General features: G+C 42.6%; 1 protein-coding gene across 1 annotated transcript in view; it reads left to right on the top strand.

Annotated features, from left to right (window-relative positions):
- Nucleotides 1-16,254, top strand: part of COL5A2 (collagen type V alpha 2 chain) — a 161,711-nt gene that overhangs the window by 91,738 nt on the left and 53,719 nt on the right. Inside the window, exons 8-18 of the mRNA XM_035135854.3 lie at nt 2,551-2,628; nt 4,277-4,321; nt 5,223-5,276; nt 5,559-5,612; nt 6,532-6,585; nt 8,030-8,083; nt 8,794-8,847; nt 10,074-10,118; nt 12,351-12,404; nt 12,782-12,826; nt 16,156-16,209. Coding sequence (XP_034991745.1) covers nt 2,551-2,628; nt 4,277-4,321; nt 5,223-5,276; nt 5,559-5,612; nt 6,532-6,585; nt 8,030-8,083; nt 8,794-8,847; nt 10,074-10,118; nt 12,351-12,404; nt 12,782-12,826; nt 16,156-16,209 — 591 coding nt within the window. The remainder of the gene's footprint in view (nt 1-2,550; nt 2,629-4,276; nt 4,322-5,222; nt 5,277-5,558; nt 5,613-6,531; nt 6,586-8,029; nt 8,084-8,793; nt 8,848-10,073; nt 10,119-12,350; nt 12,405-12,781; nt 12,827-16,155; nt 16,210-16,254) is intronic.

Below are 16,254 nucleotides of genomic sequence, written 5' to 3' on the forward strand. Positions count from 1 at the left end.
GGGGAAATTGAGCTTTTGGGGGGCATTATTTGGGGGGAATGCCGAAAATCGCTCACCCACCAGAACGCAGCACACAGCCGCTCGCGCAGATTACAATTGCCGCTTACAATCTCGGGCTCGTACTTCGTTCTGACGGGTGAGCGATTTTCAACATCCCCCCCCCCAAACAATCAACCGCCCAAGCGCCGCTTAAAAACTCAGGCTCGTGCTTCGTTCTGGCAGGTGAGCAATTTTCAGGATTGGCCACTTGATTGTTGTGTGTGTGTGTGTGTGTGTGTGTGTGTGTGTGTGTGGAAAATCCCCAAAATCGCTCACCGCCAGAACACAGCACACAACCGCTTGCGTCGCAGCTGCCTGATCACCGTCGTTAGCCCTCCTGTTTGCCGCTGTGGCAGCCAATAGACAGCTGCCCTTGTCGCAGCTAGCAGGAGCGTGATTGCCGGCCGCTGGCGGCGATCAAGGAGCTGATAGGTGGTTTCTGCGACGCAAGCCCGAGTTTTTAAGTGGCGATTGGTCGCTTAATTGTTGGAGGGGGGGGGGAGATGCCGAAAATCGCTCACCCGTTGGAACGAAGTGTGACCCCTAGCTTGTAAGCGGCAATTGTAAGCTACGCGAGTGGTTGTGTGCTGCGTTCTAGTGGGTGAGCGATTTTCGGCACACCCCCCCCCAACAATTGAGTGGCCAATCACAGCGTACAATCTTGGGGTCACACCAAAAAACCATTTGTGTCTCCCCCCTTAGTACTACCCATGTATAAGTCGAGCCTAAATTTTGAACCTCATTTTTTGGTCAAAAGAAGCTCGTCTTATACACAGAAAAATCCGGTACTTCAGAAAATTACCATTTCTGAGATGGAAATGCCAGTTTCCTTATATGTCTGGAGATATATATATATTTATTTTTGGTCTGGCATCCATTATGCCATCTATTCTGCTTAAAAAGAATGATGTGTTTTGCTCATGGGTGAAACCTCATGAGCATGGTGTCAATCAGAAAATCCAGATTGACAGCAGCTTTGTAGTGCCAGAGTGTGAGGGTAACAAACAATGATTTACAGAGAAATCCTTTACACTTCTACTCAGAAGTAAGTCCCACTGAGTTCAGTAGGGCTTACTCCCTGGAAAGTGTGTATGGGATGGCAGCCTTAAATACCTACTTACATTGATATTTACCCCAGCCTCTTGTGACTTGCAGAAAGTTTAATCAGTGCTGGTTTAATTATAAATTATTCCTTTTTAATTAAGTTTGAAATTATTCTTGATCATGGCGTGTGTGACATCCTTGAGAGGGAACAGGGTTTCTCGTGGGCTTGGGAGATAACAGGGTAAGTTTTTTAAAAACAAGCAGAGCCTGGGATAATTCAATTCATGCTCATTTTTCAAACTCTTGACTCCCAAAGCACAACGTGAGGATAAGACATTTTCCTTTTAATTAAACTTGGCATACCTTTGGAAACAAATGAAATGCAGGTGATGGCAGAATGAATTTTGAAGGCAAATGATTAATGGACTTTGGAATGGATGATCTTAAGGAAAACCTTAGCGTAACAAAGCTGAGGCTGCTGTCTAGAGGTCAGTAAGACTGAAGGAATCATGGAGTCAAAGAACTGTAGAGTTGAAGGGGATGCTGAGGATCATCTAGTCCAGGCACCCCCAAACTGCGGCCCTCCAGATGTTTTGGCCTACAACTCCCATGATCCCTAGCTAACAGGACCAGTGGTCGGGGAAGATGGGAATTGTAGTCCAAAACATCTGGAGGGCCAAAGTTTGGGGATGCCTGATCTAGTCCAACCCCATATGCAGCTGTCCTGTACGGGGATTGAACCTGTAACCTTGGTGTTATTAGCACCATGCTCTAACCAACTGAGCTACCCAGGCTTCGGTACAATTTTGAAGCAATGCAGCCTTCTCTAACGTTGTGCTCTCTGGGTGTTGTTAGACTCTAGATCCCATCAGCTCTAACCAGCATGGCTGATGGCCAGGGATGATGGGAACTGTAATCCAACACCATCTGGAGAGCACCAGGTTGGGGAGGCCTGATGATAAATGATACAGGAATCACAGTATGGTGAGTTCAACATTCAGTTTTGAGGATTGGGGGCGGGGCCAGAAGCCCCGGTCCGAAACTCAGATTGAAAAGACGAGGCCAAAGAAGAAGAAGAAGAAGAAGAAGAAGAAGAAGAAGAAGAAGAAGCAGCAGCAAACATTTCACTCCTAATGACTGTAAAATTTGCAGTGAAATCCTAGACATGCTTATTCAGAAATAAGTCCTACTGAGTTAAATGGAACTTAAACCCTTGTAAGTGTGCAGGGATGAGTTTCTTGAGTACCTCGCTTTACTTTTATGGTTGCAAGTTGTTTTAAATTGCTTTTAGTGTAGTTTTTAATGCTGTGACCTGCCATGGAGTGAAGGGTGGGTTATAAATATATTGTCGCGGTTGCTGTTGTTGTTTTTATTATTTTCATTCATACCTGCAAAAAAACCAAACAAACCACACACACCTTTTGGGATTTACCTTGAGGTTAATGGTTATTCTTCTTATGATTGCAGCCATTTACATCTCAGATGGCAGGCCTGGATGAAAAGTCCGGGCTTGCTGGCCAAATGGGATTCATGCCCGGAGCAGTGGTAAGAATATATTTTTAATCTGTATATTTGTTGGCTACAGGATTTCTATTCCGCCTTTCCATTTTCAAAGTGAAGCGGCTAAGTTGGCCAACAACAAGAATTTTTAAAACAACAGCCACCCAGTAAGGCAACATAGGATACAATGGATGGTATCCAAATAAATTATACAGTTGTACCTTCGTTCTCAAACTTAATCCATTCTGTGAGTCCGTTCGACTCCCGAAAACCAAGGCGCAGCTTCCGATTGGCTGCAGGAGCTTCCTGCACTCAAGCAGAAGCCAAGTTGGACGTTCGGCTTCCGAAAAATGTTCGCAAACCGCAACACTTACTTCCAGGTTTGTGGCGTTTGGGAGCCGATTTGTTCGACAACCTCAGCCGTTTGAGAACCAAGGTACCACTGTACTCAGATTATACTTATTGAAATAAATGAATTTCCTCTTTTCTTATTCCGATGAGGTTTGCTATTGCTACTCATTATACATTATACAGCAGCTCCACAAGCCACATGGCACCTACTTTTGAAAGGGGATCCAATTTGTACTGTGTGAGATGTTTTTATGGGCACGGGTGTCTGTGTTTTGACACCCAGAATGGCTTCATTGAATGACGTACAAGCATTTGTAAAACAAGAAAATGTTAAATAACTGTTTAGATTACTAATAGCTAATAATCTAAATTAGTTTAGATTACTAATAGCTAAATATGTTTAGATTACTAATAGCTAAAGCTCTGTCTACAGAGGAGTGGTATCAGAAAAAATGTGGTTTGTTCAGATACTGGAGGAGCTATTTATAAAGTCCTAGAAAGCTAGATTCCCTCATGTAGATGTTGATGAACAAGCTTTAGAGTTATATATATATATTCTTTCTCTCACTCCATTTAGTGTATTTCAAATTTAATAATAGTAATAGTAATAATAATAATGATAATAATAATAATTTTTTATTTATTTTTATTTATACCCCGCCCTTCCTGGTTTAAAAACTGGGCTCAGGGCGGCTAACAGTAAATACAAAACATTGATTAAAATGCGACTTAAAAACAGCATAGAAACAGCATAAAATACAAGATAAATGCAGCATCAATGTCAATAAAATTCAAAAATTCAGGGATCATTTTTTTTGGGGAAACCCCCCAAATAAAGACATTTATGAGACAAATTAGGAGTGATCACGACAACCACAATGCCCACCATGCTCACATGACAATAATAATAATAATAATAATAATAATAATTAATAATAATAATAATAATAATAATAAAATTGGCAAGATGGTGTCCTGGATTTTGGCTTCAAAGTATTTGAGGGGATAAGAAAGAGAGAGAGAGAGAGAGAGAGAGAAAATGAATTAGCAAAATGGAAATACGGTACAGGACCAACTCTGTCCTGTATTAAATCAATACAGGACACAAAGCATTTTACATTAAAATCCAGGACAAACCTGTATTATACAGGATGGCTGGCAACCCTAGTATTGAGGAACAGCCATGTAAGCTATCACCTTTAGTACTACAGATCAAGTCCAGGTTTATCTTTTATGACACAGAGCACATATAGCAGGATGCTTTGCATGGTCATACTGTAAAGCGTTTGATTCCTTTTTTAAAAAGCCAATATGTTTAACAAGGGTTTGTTTTCTCTCACAGGGTCCTGTGGGTCCACGGGGGCCTCAAGGTCTGCAAGGACAACCTGTAAGTGGACTGATAATTTAAAGTATAATTGGTAGCATTTGGGGACAATAGTAGACAATGGTTTATCATTTGCATGAGTGTGCTACAGTCAACTTTAGGAATGTGTTATCTCCCACTCCCAATGAACTTACTTCCTTCCTTCCTTCCTTCCTTCCTTCCTTCCTTCCTTCCTTCCTTCCTTCCTTCCTTCCTTCCTTTCAAATAACTGCTGTTTAGCATAGCATCAGAACTCTTCTGTTAACTATGGCTAGTTGAAGCAAGGAAATTTCCTAACTCATATCATGAATTTGGCTTGTTTTGGTAAACCTTTGCTAAGTTTAGCGACTGTTTGTCCATGTTTTTAAACAGCAACAGCAACAAACATTTTATTATTTATATGCCACAAATCTGACTTGGTTTCCCCAGCCACTCTGGGTGGCTCGCAACAAAGTATTAAAAACACAATGGAACACCCAACATTTCAAACTTCCCTATATAGGCACTTAATATCAAGCTGCAGTTAAACAAAAATGAAGTGAAAGGGACTTTTTTCAATAGAACTGCTTTGCCTAATCCCTGCTCCATTACTGCCCAAGTTTTATCAGTGACATCCTTTGGATAATGATAAAAGTATTGGCTGCTAGTTTTCTCATTACTGGAAACGATTCTTGTCGTCACGTACAGTTATTTGCTGCTGTGCTCATATTGCTGCCTCTCCCTTCAAGAAGCCGAGAGTAGCTTCCACGGCTTCTCCAAGCAGTCATCTGCCAAGATGTGGACCACCCTGAGATCTGCTTATAAGCATTATAAAAACCTGTATGAGTTGGAAATAGATTCATAGACAATGCAAGATATGTCACATCGTGTCTTTCCTTGTCTGATAGATTTCTCCGATTCCTAATGTATATTTTCTCTGTTTTAGGGTGCTCAAGGCCCTTCTGGCCCTCCAGGTGAACACGGGGATCCCGGGCCAATGGTAAGGTCAAGGATGCTTCTACCTACCTAAATGTTAAGGGGGTAGGGAGAGAAAGGTGTACTGCAATGAAATGAGGTGTTGTAAGTTCTGCTAGTGGCACCACAAATTTGTGAACCAAATTTGGGGAAACATTTCCTCTCAAGACAGTGAAGCTTTGCTTATTGTTTAAGTTTTTCAGGTGTTCTGATTTCATGAGGGAGCAATCTATTCCTCACCCCAACCCATACCCGGAATTGTTTACGGTAATTTGTTGATTTAATAGTGCATCCTTTATCTTGGTAGGGGCCAGCTGGTGTTCGTGGTCCAGAAGGCCCTCCGGGGAAACCTGGCGAAGACGTAAGTTTTAAAATGCTTACCTTTCAGATTTGCCAATGATCTGCTAATGGAAGCATTATGACGAGGTGTAATCTATTGTACTCCCAAAAACTGGCTTTAGAGAGTGAGGAACGCCATAGAGCAGCTTTTGTGTGGCATGGGTGCTACAGAAGAGGGAATTTGTGATTCCTCCATGCACACAGATTACTGGTAGATTACTAGAAAAATCTGAAACTTGCCATTTTTAATTTCTCCAAACTTGCACAGTGGTACCTTGGTTTTCGAATGTAATCTGTTCCGGAAGACCATTCAACTTCCGAAACATTTGAAAACCGAGGCGCAAAGGGTGGTCTGCAATTTCAACGGAGGAGAAAGAAACCAAACACCTCAGCAAAAGCCATTTCTGACAGATATTGAGTGTATCCAGAAAATGATTAGAGTGAAAGGAGAGTAAAGTCAAGATAGAAGAAGAGATTAAAAAAATAATGAAATGCGTTTAAGCCAGTTGGAAAAATAAAGTAGTGTAAGAATGGCTGGGAGTCAAGTCACTTGGTGGGTGTCCGTGTGGGGTAGGTGTGTAGGTATGTTGATATGTATAGTATAGGTAGGTATTATATAGAGTAATGTGGGTATGTTTTATGCTACGAATATAAGGTAGCGTGTTGTGTATGTTTTGTGTAAATGTAAATGTATGTTTTTTATATGTTAATTTAAAAAAGTTGTGCTGCGTTAAGCTGACATGCATATATTGGTCAGCAAAAGGAAAACTTGAAAAATGTTTTTGGGGAAAAGAAAGATTCAGATATAGATATTTCACAGTGTTGCATCGAACTATATAAACTCCTTTGTTAGCATATATAGATGATTTGTATGTGTGAACGTTACCGATGGATTGCAAAATAAATCTGAACCTTTTTTTTTACCTGTTTGCTCTTCTTAGGGTGAGGCTGGCAGATCAGGACAACCTGGAGAAGTTGGATTCCCAGGATCTCCAGTATGTTCACGAGCATTTATTCATATCAAATCCTGGTGCCTAAACTCCCAATATAGTAGACTACTAGTACACTTAACACCATTGTTGTTGTTGTTTTTTGCTTGACATATAAGCTAAGCAAAACCCTACACAGCACTTTACATTATGGGAAACGCTGATGATTCCAAACATGTTTTTGAATTACCGTGGAACTTATATATATGAATCTTGGGTTTTGGAGCATGTGTAAAGTTCAAAAGAAGGTTTTGAGAGAGAGTACCTGGCTGGTTGGTTCCAGGAAGCAAAGACAGGGGGTGAAGCTTCACATATTTACAAGAACCAGAGACCAGTACATGCCAGCTCCTTAATGGTAACAGGTGGTTGTTTGCCCCGTTCGTGAGATACACTCCATCTTTGATGTCAATACTCTCTGTGACCAATCAGAAATCAACTTAGTAGATCTACCTTCTTAATGACATTGCACTTGAATGTCTAAAGAGCTAGCCAGCCTTTGTGGGGGGAAAAAGCTTAACTTGATGTACCAGTATGTTCAAGAATAAAACAGTGGACGACCATCTATTCAGGATTCACTGTGAGGGTGAGAAATTCCACACACTCTAGGTGGCACTGTTGAGCTACATTGCAATACCGTATAGAAGTTCATTTAAAGAAATGCCATAAAACCATAAATAAAGGAAACAACAACCATATATTTATTATCGGTAAAAGCATATAAAAAAGAAAAAGAAAAAAAATCGCTTTTGGGTCTGTAGTCCTCAAAATGATTTCCCACTAGATTTGTTTAATTAAAGAATAGCCATATATCTCTTTCATTTTGGTAATGAAAAGTCTACCTCTCTTGTGTAAAATAATTCTGTAAGCATTCTAGCTGTTTTTTTTCCATGCATGCAATGGACTCTGTACCTCAGTGGCGGCTAGGGCAAATAGGACACTGCCCCAGTAACCTTGGTCTACCCTCAAGAAGCCCCCATCTGTCAGTCTTATTCCTTCCAACCAGTTCAGGGGGTGGCCCTGCCTGAACTTCCTTGGCCTCCTTGTTCTTACAATTCAGTAGCTTGAAGTCTGCTGACCCCTTCCTTACATCAGACTTGCATCTTGTGTGAACGTAGATGTATAGACTAGGGCCTAGGAACCAGGGTTCAAATTCCTGCTCAGCCCCAAAGCCCACCAGGTGACCATGGAGAGCTCACTGTCTCTCAACCTAACTTGCCTCACATGGTCATTGTGAGGATAAATGGGATACATCTTTTGGGCTATAGCTCCATAGTGGAGCACATCCTTTGCATGTAGAATGTTCCCAAGTAGTGCTGGCCAAAACTGCTGTCAATAAACCCTAGAGAGCTGCTGACCAATCAGAGCAAACAATACTGAGCTACATGGACCAATGGTCTGACTTGGTATATACACCACCTATGTAACTATGAGTTGTTTCTCTTTGTTTCAGGGTGCTCGCGGTTTTCCTGGCGCTCCTGGCCTTCCAGGTTTAAAGGGCCATAGGGTAAGTGTGACCATGTCTGCTTTCCTGGTCAATTTTAGTGTCAGGGACCTGCTGGATGAGGAAGGGGACCCACCCAAGAGCCCACCAGGGAGAAGAGAGAAGATGACGACTTAGATCCCGGATCCTGGTGGTGGGACACTGAAGAGCAGGGACGAGCTGGGAGGTTCTAGAAGCAAGGGCTTTGAGCAATCGGGGGGGGGTTAGAAGAAGGAGGCCCGTCCAGGATAGAGCTAGAGGCTGAGAGTCACAGTGTGAGTGCAGATTCAGACAGAGAGGAGTCAGAGGTTGCCCTTGCTACCCAACAGCAAGGTAGTCCCTATCCTGCTGGCTCTTCTCCCCATCTGACTCCCTGCCCAAGAAGAGTCCTGCACATGGCTGAGCAATGTGCCAGACAGGCCCCAAAGAGGAGCCCATCCCATCAGCACAACCTTTGTCTGCTTAGGAGGGTTCCAGTGTGAAAGGCTGGAGTGGGATGGGCAGAGTTGGTGGTCCGTTTCAGCAATGTCTCAGCTGGATTAAGGCAAACCAGAGGACTCTACCGTGTTGTTATTTTCTGTTAAATAAAGCTAACTGCATTCCATGCCTCCTGTGTTTCCCTGCCCTGTGGTCAACCAGGCATATAGTGTGTGTGTGTGTGTGTGTGTGTGTGTTGAACTATTCTTCTTTGAGTATTAAAAATTAAATATTCTTGTACTGTTTATATGTCATAGGGACATAAAGGACTCGAAGGCCCTAAGGGTGAAATGGGAGCCACTGGATCTAAGGTAATGGTTTGTTTTTGGTTTTACAGGGAAATTGCTTGTTTCTGTTGTCAGGAATTTGAAATGATCAGATCTCATGCATATGATAATTAAGGGCAGGATTTTGATGAATGAGCCTCATTAGAGGAAGCCACGTTGCATTTGGTGACAGCAGAAGCTTCTTGCAATGGTTGCCTTACCGCAGCACCATAATGCATAGCGCAGCAGTGTGAATTGCTCCACACATTTCCATGCCACCTACGAACAGAACTGGCAGTAGTGCTGAAACACTTCAGCCATTTGGGGAATTCAGAGTATAAACCGCTCTACATACCGGTATGTTTCGTGGGGCCCATATGGGGTTGCATCAAGTGGCTTTCCTCTGGCAATTGTGAAGTGTAGGCCATCCTTAATCGTTGGTTTACCATTTTCCCTTGAAATTACACACCTGAAGAAAAAACAAAGCAAAATATAGTGTAAGATATAGTTCTCTGGTGTAATGAGTTCTATATCAGTACCAGAAGGCTCTCCTCGACTCATGAGGGAAGTTTTCTTTAGCATCTTCCGGTAGGTAGATCTGGCCCAACTCTCCAAAAAAGGCTTCCAGCACAGGGATTTTGAAACCAAATGCCTCATTTGGACCCGTCTGTTGCAGAATCCACTTTTGTAGCTTTATGGTACTTGGAATGCAGATTGCTTTCTTCATTTGCTGCCATTGTTAGGGGGACAGCTGCATGGGACAGTGGTTTTCCTCTCAACAGTAGAGGTTTACGGGACAAAGCAAATGCATGCTTCAGAGAAGCAACATTATGGGATGCTCTCAGGATGTTTAGAGATGAGTATGCTTCTGGTAGTATATAAACCAAGGTCTACCCATAAGTAACAGTGCTGCATTTATGCCATACCTGCCAAGTTGCTGTCAGAGAAATAAGGGACCGGGCCGGAAATAGCAGACCGGAAGCAGCACTGCCGCCATTTTGGAACTGGGCAGAGCAGCATCAAAAGTCGCTTTTGAGCATGCTCCGCCCAGTTCCAAAATGGCCGCCGCACCAGAATAAACCGGGAAAAAACAAAAAAACCCGTTTTTTCAGCTAGGAACAGCTGGAAAAATGGGGATTTCCCGGGGAAAACGGGAGACTTGGCAGCTATGATTTATGCATAACATAGTACAAAATGGTATGATGATGTTATCATCTGAGGCAATTTAAATATTCCTAACTTTTGCATATGCATTTTCTGTGAATTTATAGGGGGAACTTGGTCCATCGGGTCAGATGGGTTCACCAGGCCCTATGGTGAGTGCCATTTGTATTATTTATGGTTCCCATTTTTCCTGCCACCCTGAATGCTTTACTGTTGCGATATCGTGGCAAGCATGGATCCAGTCCAATTGCTGAAGAAATATTGAATTCATGGAAAGTTTTTGGTAATAAATTTTAGGATAAGGGGAGAAATAAAAGATAGAGGATGGGAAAATAATTTTTGATTTGGAGTAATTGATTAATTATTGGTGGAGGATGGTGGATGTTTTATAGAATATAATACTTGATGATAATGATAAAATGTGTTAGAATGATTTAAGATATAAAATGAAAATTGCTTAATTGAGATTCTAAAATGGACCCAGTGTGGGGGAATTGAGGAAGTCAACAATGTTAAGTAAAAAATGTAAGAACTGTTATGTTTTTCTTTTTCATGTTTTATTTTTGTTTTAAGTCTTTTGTGATTTTATTTTTGTGAATAGTGGAAAATGAATTTTTTTTGTGAAAAAAAAAACAATTGCTGAAGAAATATCATAATTACTTTGATCAATCTTCTCTAATGTGGTTTGACTCTGCAGTTCTTATGCATGTTTACAAAAATGAGTTCAATCCCCCCCCCAGTAAATATGTTTAGGAGTGATGTCTTAATGTCCTCAGTTGTGGGGAGAATTGTGTGTCAGCTGAACATGCTGGGGAAAGATTGGGTGCGACTGGTTCTCCTTGTCCCATGCCCCTCCATGGATAAAAATTCAGAGCTATTATCATTCTCTGTTGTGCACTTAGCAGCACAGTAACACCTGGAGGACCAGAGTTCCCCCAACTGTATTTATGTCAGGGACCATGTTGAGGAGGGCTGCACTGAGAAGGAATGCTGGGAGCCTCCCCTCCCCTCCCCCTCCTCCTGATCTGGATCCTGAATCTTCCCAGGAACAGGAGGACAGTATAGATTTAGAACAGTGGTTTGCAGAGGGACATAGTTCAGAAGGCAGAAGCTGGGAAATACTGGATGGGGAACAGCTAGAAGAAGAAACACTGGGAGAGAGAGGGTTAACAGATTCACTGTCTCTGGAAAGCATTCCTTCGCTCTCCCCAAGGTCAGGAAAAGCTCAGAAAGTGGCAGAAAAGAAAGCACACAAAGCATAGAGGGTACAAGCTCAGATTACAAGATGTAGGGGCGATGTAGATTAATAGGAACATATTAATAGGGGTAGGATCCTGAATTGGGAGCACCGCCATTTTAGGAGATGGGTTCTTTGTTCTCTCATTGCGGTTATTAAAGTTTCTAACTGGTAAGAAGACTCCGTTTCCTTTGTTCTGCTTATCTGCTGCCATGGGGGTGGCGTGGGGTGGGGGGAGGAAGCTGATTCCCTGATGCCTGACAATTTACATTACTCAGCGAAACTTGCTCATATCAGTTACTCTTATTCAAGCATGTAAGCACATCCAGACTGATATTTCTAGCCATGATGCCAGTGGGTATGCCTGAAGCCAAAATAAAGGGACGTTATCTTAGTGGGTAAATATTGTCACTTTCAGCCTGATAAAGTGGCTACCAGGTGGAGGTGAATAAAAACCTCCAGCAGTCAGAGGGTAGGACAATAAGGTGCGGAAAATCTTAGAATACCATCTCAGATCAAAGCCGCTTCAGATCTTAGGGATTAAGGCTGCAAGCCTAACCACGTCTACTCAGAAGCAAATCCTATTGAATTCACTGGGGCTTACTCCAAGGAAAATGCAGTTAGGATTGCAGCCTTCAGTATCTTTTGGGAGTGATTCCTCTCTCCCTTCCTTAAACAGGGGAGGGATGCAACAACTCCTTCTGTAGAGGAGACTTAGAGGATCGTTTTCCTTATTGTAGTCATTAATAAACCCATTTTTATAGCTAGGTGAATGGGATTGTCTTGCCTGACATTGGAAGCCTAATATATCCTGTCTAGGAATTGATCTGTAATGTTACCTGCTAGATACTGTGCTGTTTATCACTCTTATGGCTTTCTGTTGTTTAGTATATTAATGCTGTTTCTGTTGTCGTGCCTTAAAACCTCAAGCAGATAAAACACATGAAGTAATAAAATAGAGTAAAACAGACAGCACGTGATCCAGAAAAATAATAATGTATATCACGTAGGGTCTTTCACCTGAGACTACTGTTGTAGAACATGATTGCATACTGTTTGAGGTGAAGTTGTAAGTAGAAGGTGATCTCCACTTAACTTTGGCTCACTAGAATGTTTTTTTTTAAACTCCCTCTTTTGCTGGTTGCAGGGTCCTCGAGGAATGGCAGGAGAAAGAGGACGAATTGGGCCACAGGGAGCTCCAGTAAGTAGTTATTTGTAATGGGATAACCCCAACAGATGCCAACGGGGCGCTCTGCAGTAGGATCCAATGAGTCCCAGCTCCTGAACCCTAACCCTAACCCCAACCCTAACCCCAACCCCAACCCCAACCCCAACCCCAACCGGTTGTCCTGGTGGTGACAACAATATATTCATTTGCCTGAATAGTGAACTCCCTTAAGTGAAAAAGATATATATATATATATATGAATGAAAAGGTTACATTGGAATTATCCCCACTCTTATTTTCTCCTATACTTGCTGCTATGGGCTTTGTCCTAGAGCCACCATCATATTCCTCCTAGGTTTCTCCCAAGCTTTCCCAACCTTCTTTTTTTCTTGTTTTTGTTTTCCTCTTAGGGGGGTCGTGGTTCTCACGGTATGCCAGGGAAGCCAGGGCCAATGGTAAGCACCTCTTGTCCATCTTTCTTTGCTCCCATTTGACCCAAGTTGTTTTCAAGTCTGGCCCCATCTAATTCAAATGAGAAAAGAACATGACTCATCCACTGTTCACTGTCAACCTATTTCACACTGTGTTCTGGAAAATGAGCTTCCAGCTAAGGCCAGAACGTTACAAGTGCAACAGACAGCAGGTGTTTTTGTGTGTGTATGCCTTGACGTGAGTGTAAAGGCCCATAGGATGGGGAGTTATGTAGGGTCAAGTAGGCCTGCACTTGTCCCTGCCTCTCCAGAACTGTGCTCCTGCCAGCTTCTTATCAGGCAATGCAACATCAAGGCACATGACCACATGTGCTTTCTTGTTCAGTAGAATGGCATTATCTTTACTTGGTGCTTGGCTTGTGCCACCCCCCTTGCTACCAGGTTTGATCACCACAAGTTAAGGCCTACGATTCTGATTCAGTTTCTGGATAGAAGACCGAAAAATATTTATCATTCATTCTAATACAATATGATTTGCTGAAAATTGAGCCTTCCCATAAACCCATAGTTTGACAAAGGGCTCATCATAGAAGTGGCAAGCAATTATTGCACGTCAAGGCCCCAAGCTCCCCCATTTGTTGAATAATAAAACACATGGACACAGTATTTTAGGTTAATGAGTGAATTAAGGCCACAACTTTATGTGAGTGGCATTGGCTTAGGCATTGGAATTGAACCAACCATATCTAACTTCTGCCCACCATGCAGGAAGTCCAGTAAGTGTCAACCACCAGTAGGGGGAGCTCTGTTGATGTATATCAATTGAGAGCTTCCTCAGGGTCCCCGATGGGCTCATGGCATGGCCCAACCCCTACCCGGGCTTTGGACGAGATCCACACACCTGGATCCCTTTAACAGAATACCCTTAAAGTGGAGGGGCAGGTGATGGCCACACCTCCCCCCCGAACCAGGTTTTACCAATGCCTAACCACCAAACCTTACACGAGGACGATTCCTGGCCACGCGACTGCTTAAATGCAGTCAGCCATGCCCCCCGGCCGACCGGATTGGTTGGGCAGGTGCATGACGTGGCCAGGAATCCCCTCTGACAGGGGGCGGGCGGGCATTGCTACGCCCCTGCTGTGGATGGGGAGAGCCCGTGGCAACACCTCCCCACCAGGAAGCAGAGCAACTGTAGTTTACCTCTCACAGTTACCGGTACATTTCCCAGCAACCCTTAACAAACTACAGTGCTCCGAATCCTTTGAGGTGTGTGTGTGGTTGTGCTTTAAAGGCATAGTGTATACACAGAGTTTTGACAAGCACATGTCAAATTTCAGCCAGCCTTTTATGGCTACTGAACCTGCTCAGTTCTCATTGGGTTATTTCAGGGTTTTTTCTCTCTTCGGGTGTTTATTTTTGTGCTTCTACAAACCTTGGGTTTCCCCCAACCCTGCTGATGCCTTCCTCATTTGTATGTAAGGGCTGACATTTGGGGAACTGGGTTCACTGTTTATCTATATACATGTTGAGCTGTTGCAGTGATACTTTAAGAAAATTCAGTACAAGGCTTCATGGCAAATGATGCTCTCATCTTGAATGAATTTCTGGAACAAATCATACTTCTTACTGAGATTGCCAGGAGAAGCGTCCTTTATAACAAGGCATTATTTTACAGTGTGCGAGCGCCTCTTGTTCTTCCAGAAGGTGCCAAGCCAGCAAAAAGGAAAGGAAAGGAAATCACTGGGGAGCAGTGAACATTTTGAAGTGGTAGTGAATGTTTATGGCTGCTGCCTGTTGCTACCCAAATATTGTCTAGACAATCTATCTCTTCCGCATAGCCAAAGAAACAAAAAGCACTTCAGAAGCCCTTAAATTTTTTCCCATTATATATCAAGCCAGAAAATATTGGTTAATTCTGTGGAAGTACACGACGGAGAAATATCTAAGTCTCCCTAAGAGGATGGGAAAAAACTTTTCTGCAAGAAGAGCAACCATAGACACTGCTATTGTCTCAGTATATTAATTTCTGGGTGGGCTGTACTAAAATTAGGAGAGCTGGGCAGCAGTTCACACATGCAGGGGTGACACTTGATGAATGTGAAAATGGATTTCATTCTAAACTGAAGAGATGTGAAGTCCTAAGGCATTTGATCCACGATGGTTCATTCTGCAGAACATCATGCTTTTGCTGCTGTTGTTTTATTTTGATGGAATGATTCCATGTGCCTTACAGATCATGAACATGAAACTTGTTCCCAAGTTTCCCAACAGAGCTGAGCATTTTATCATTTTCTTTTGAGTTCTGTACTAACATTTATCTGTTGCGAAATTCACCACTGCTAAGCCCGCAACTTTCGTTTCAGCCAAGTATTTCTGGATCACAGTAAACCAGATCCTCCCAATATCGGATTGCATATTTATGGAACAAGCTTCCAGCTTTGAAGATTTCACAGGTCAAATACCAATCCCGGGACTGACCTGTGCTTAATTTTCTCAACATGTGAAGCTACGACAATAAGACCCCGTTAGAACATGATGGCAGAGGTGTAAGAAAAAATGACTCATGCCGTGTCCCAGGCTGCTGGTGTCTATACAAGGAGCATGGGCTCTCATCCATTACATGCACAGTGTCAACACACCCAAAGCAGCAGCTGCTTAGGCCAAAGATCCCTGGTTTACTAATGCTACATGCATAGCAGCTGAGGGCCTAGTTCAAATCGGACACCAGCTGCAAAGATGCCTGTAACATTCCCTCCGCACACTCACACACACTTTGTTTCATTGGCATCCAACTCGATGGAGAGCTCTGATGAATAAAAAATCTCGCTCACTTCTTTGCAATTTTTCGTTTGCTCCTAATAAAGGTATTGCCCCCTATTCAGATTTTGCCTGGCGTAGACATATTTAATGTCAATATGTCTCCCATTCATAATTCATTTTCTCCCCAGAAAGTGAATATTCATTGAACTGAATGCTGAAAAGGACTCGCCTAGTACTTTCAAATATCTTGGCTGTAGTTTGCTGTCCTATCAGGGATTGCTCTTTTTTTGTGAAGAACATTTATTGACATTGGACAATAAAGTGGAGCCTGGGTTGGAAGCTGCATGTTGATCAAGCAGCCATGTTCAATCACAATGTAAATTCACTGGGGAAAATCTGCAAAATCATTGGAAAACCAGCCTTTTCTAGGAGAAAAGGTGGTACACACGGTTAGCTAATAATTTTGGTGCAAGTTACCACTTTAAGCTGACTTTTGAATGCCAAGTATGTTTTTCCCCACCATCATGTTGTCTGGTAAAGATGACAAGGAGAACATATACTCAATTATGTTTACTATCTCCTTGTTGTAGGGCCCCCTTGGTATTGCTGGTTCTCCAGGTTTTCCAGGCATTCCCGGCAGGAAGGTAAGTCATGTTTTGGTTTGATTCTGTTAGGGAAATACCTCTCCA

This window comes from Zootoca vivipara, chromosome 1 (assembly GCF_965207765.1).
Source record: "Zootoca vivipara chromosome 1, rZooViv2.hap1.1, whole genome shotgun sequence".
NCBI lineage: Eukaryota > Metazoa > Chordata > Lepidosauria > Squamata > Lacertidae > Zootoca > Zootoca vivipara.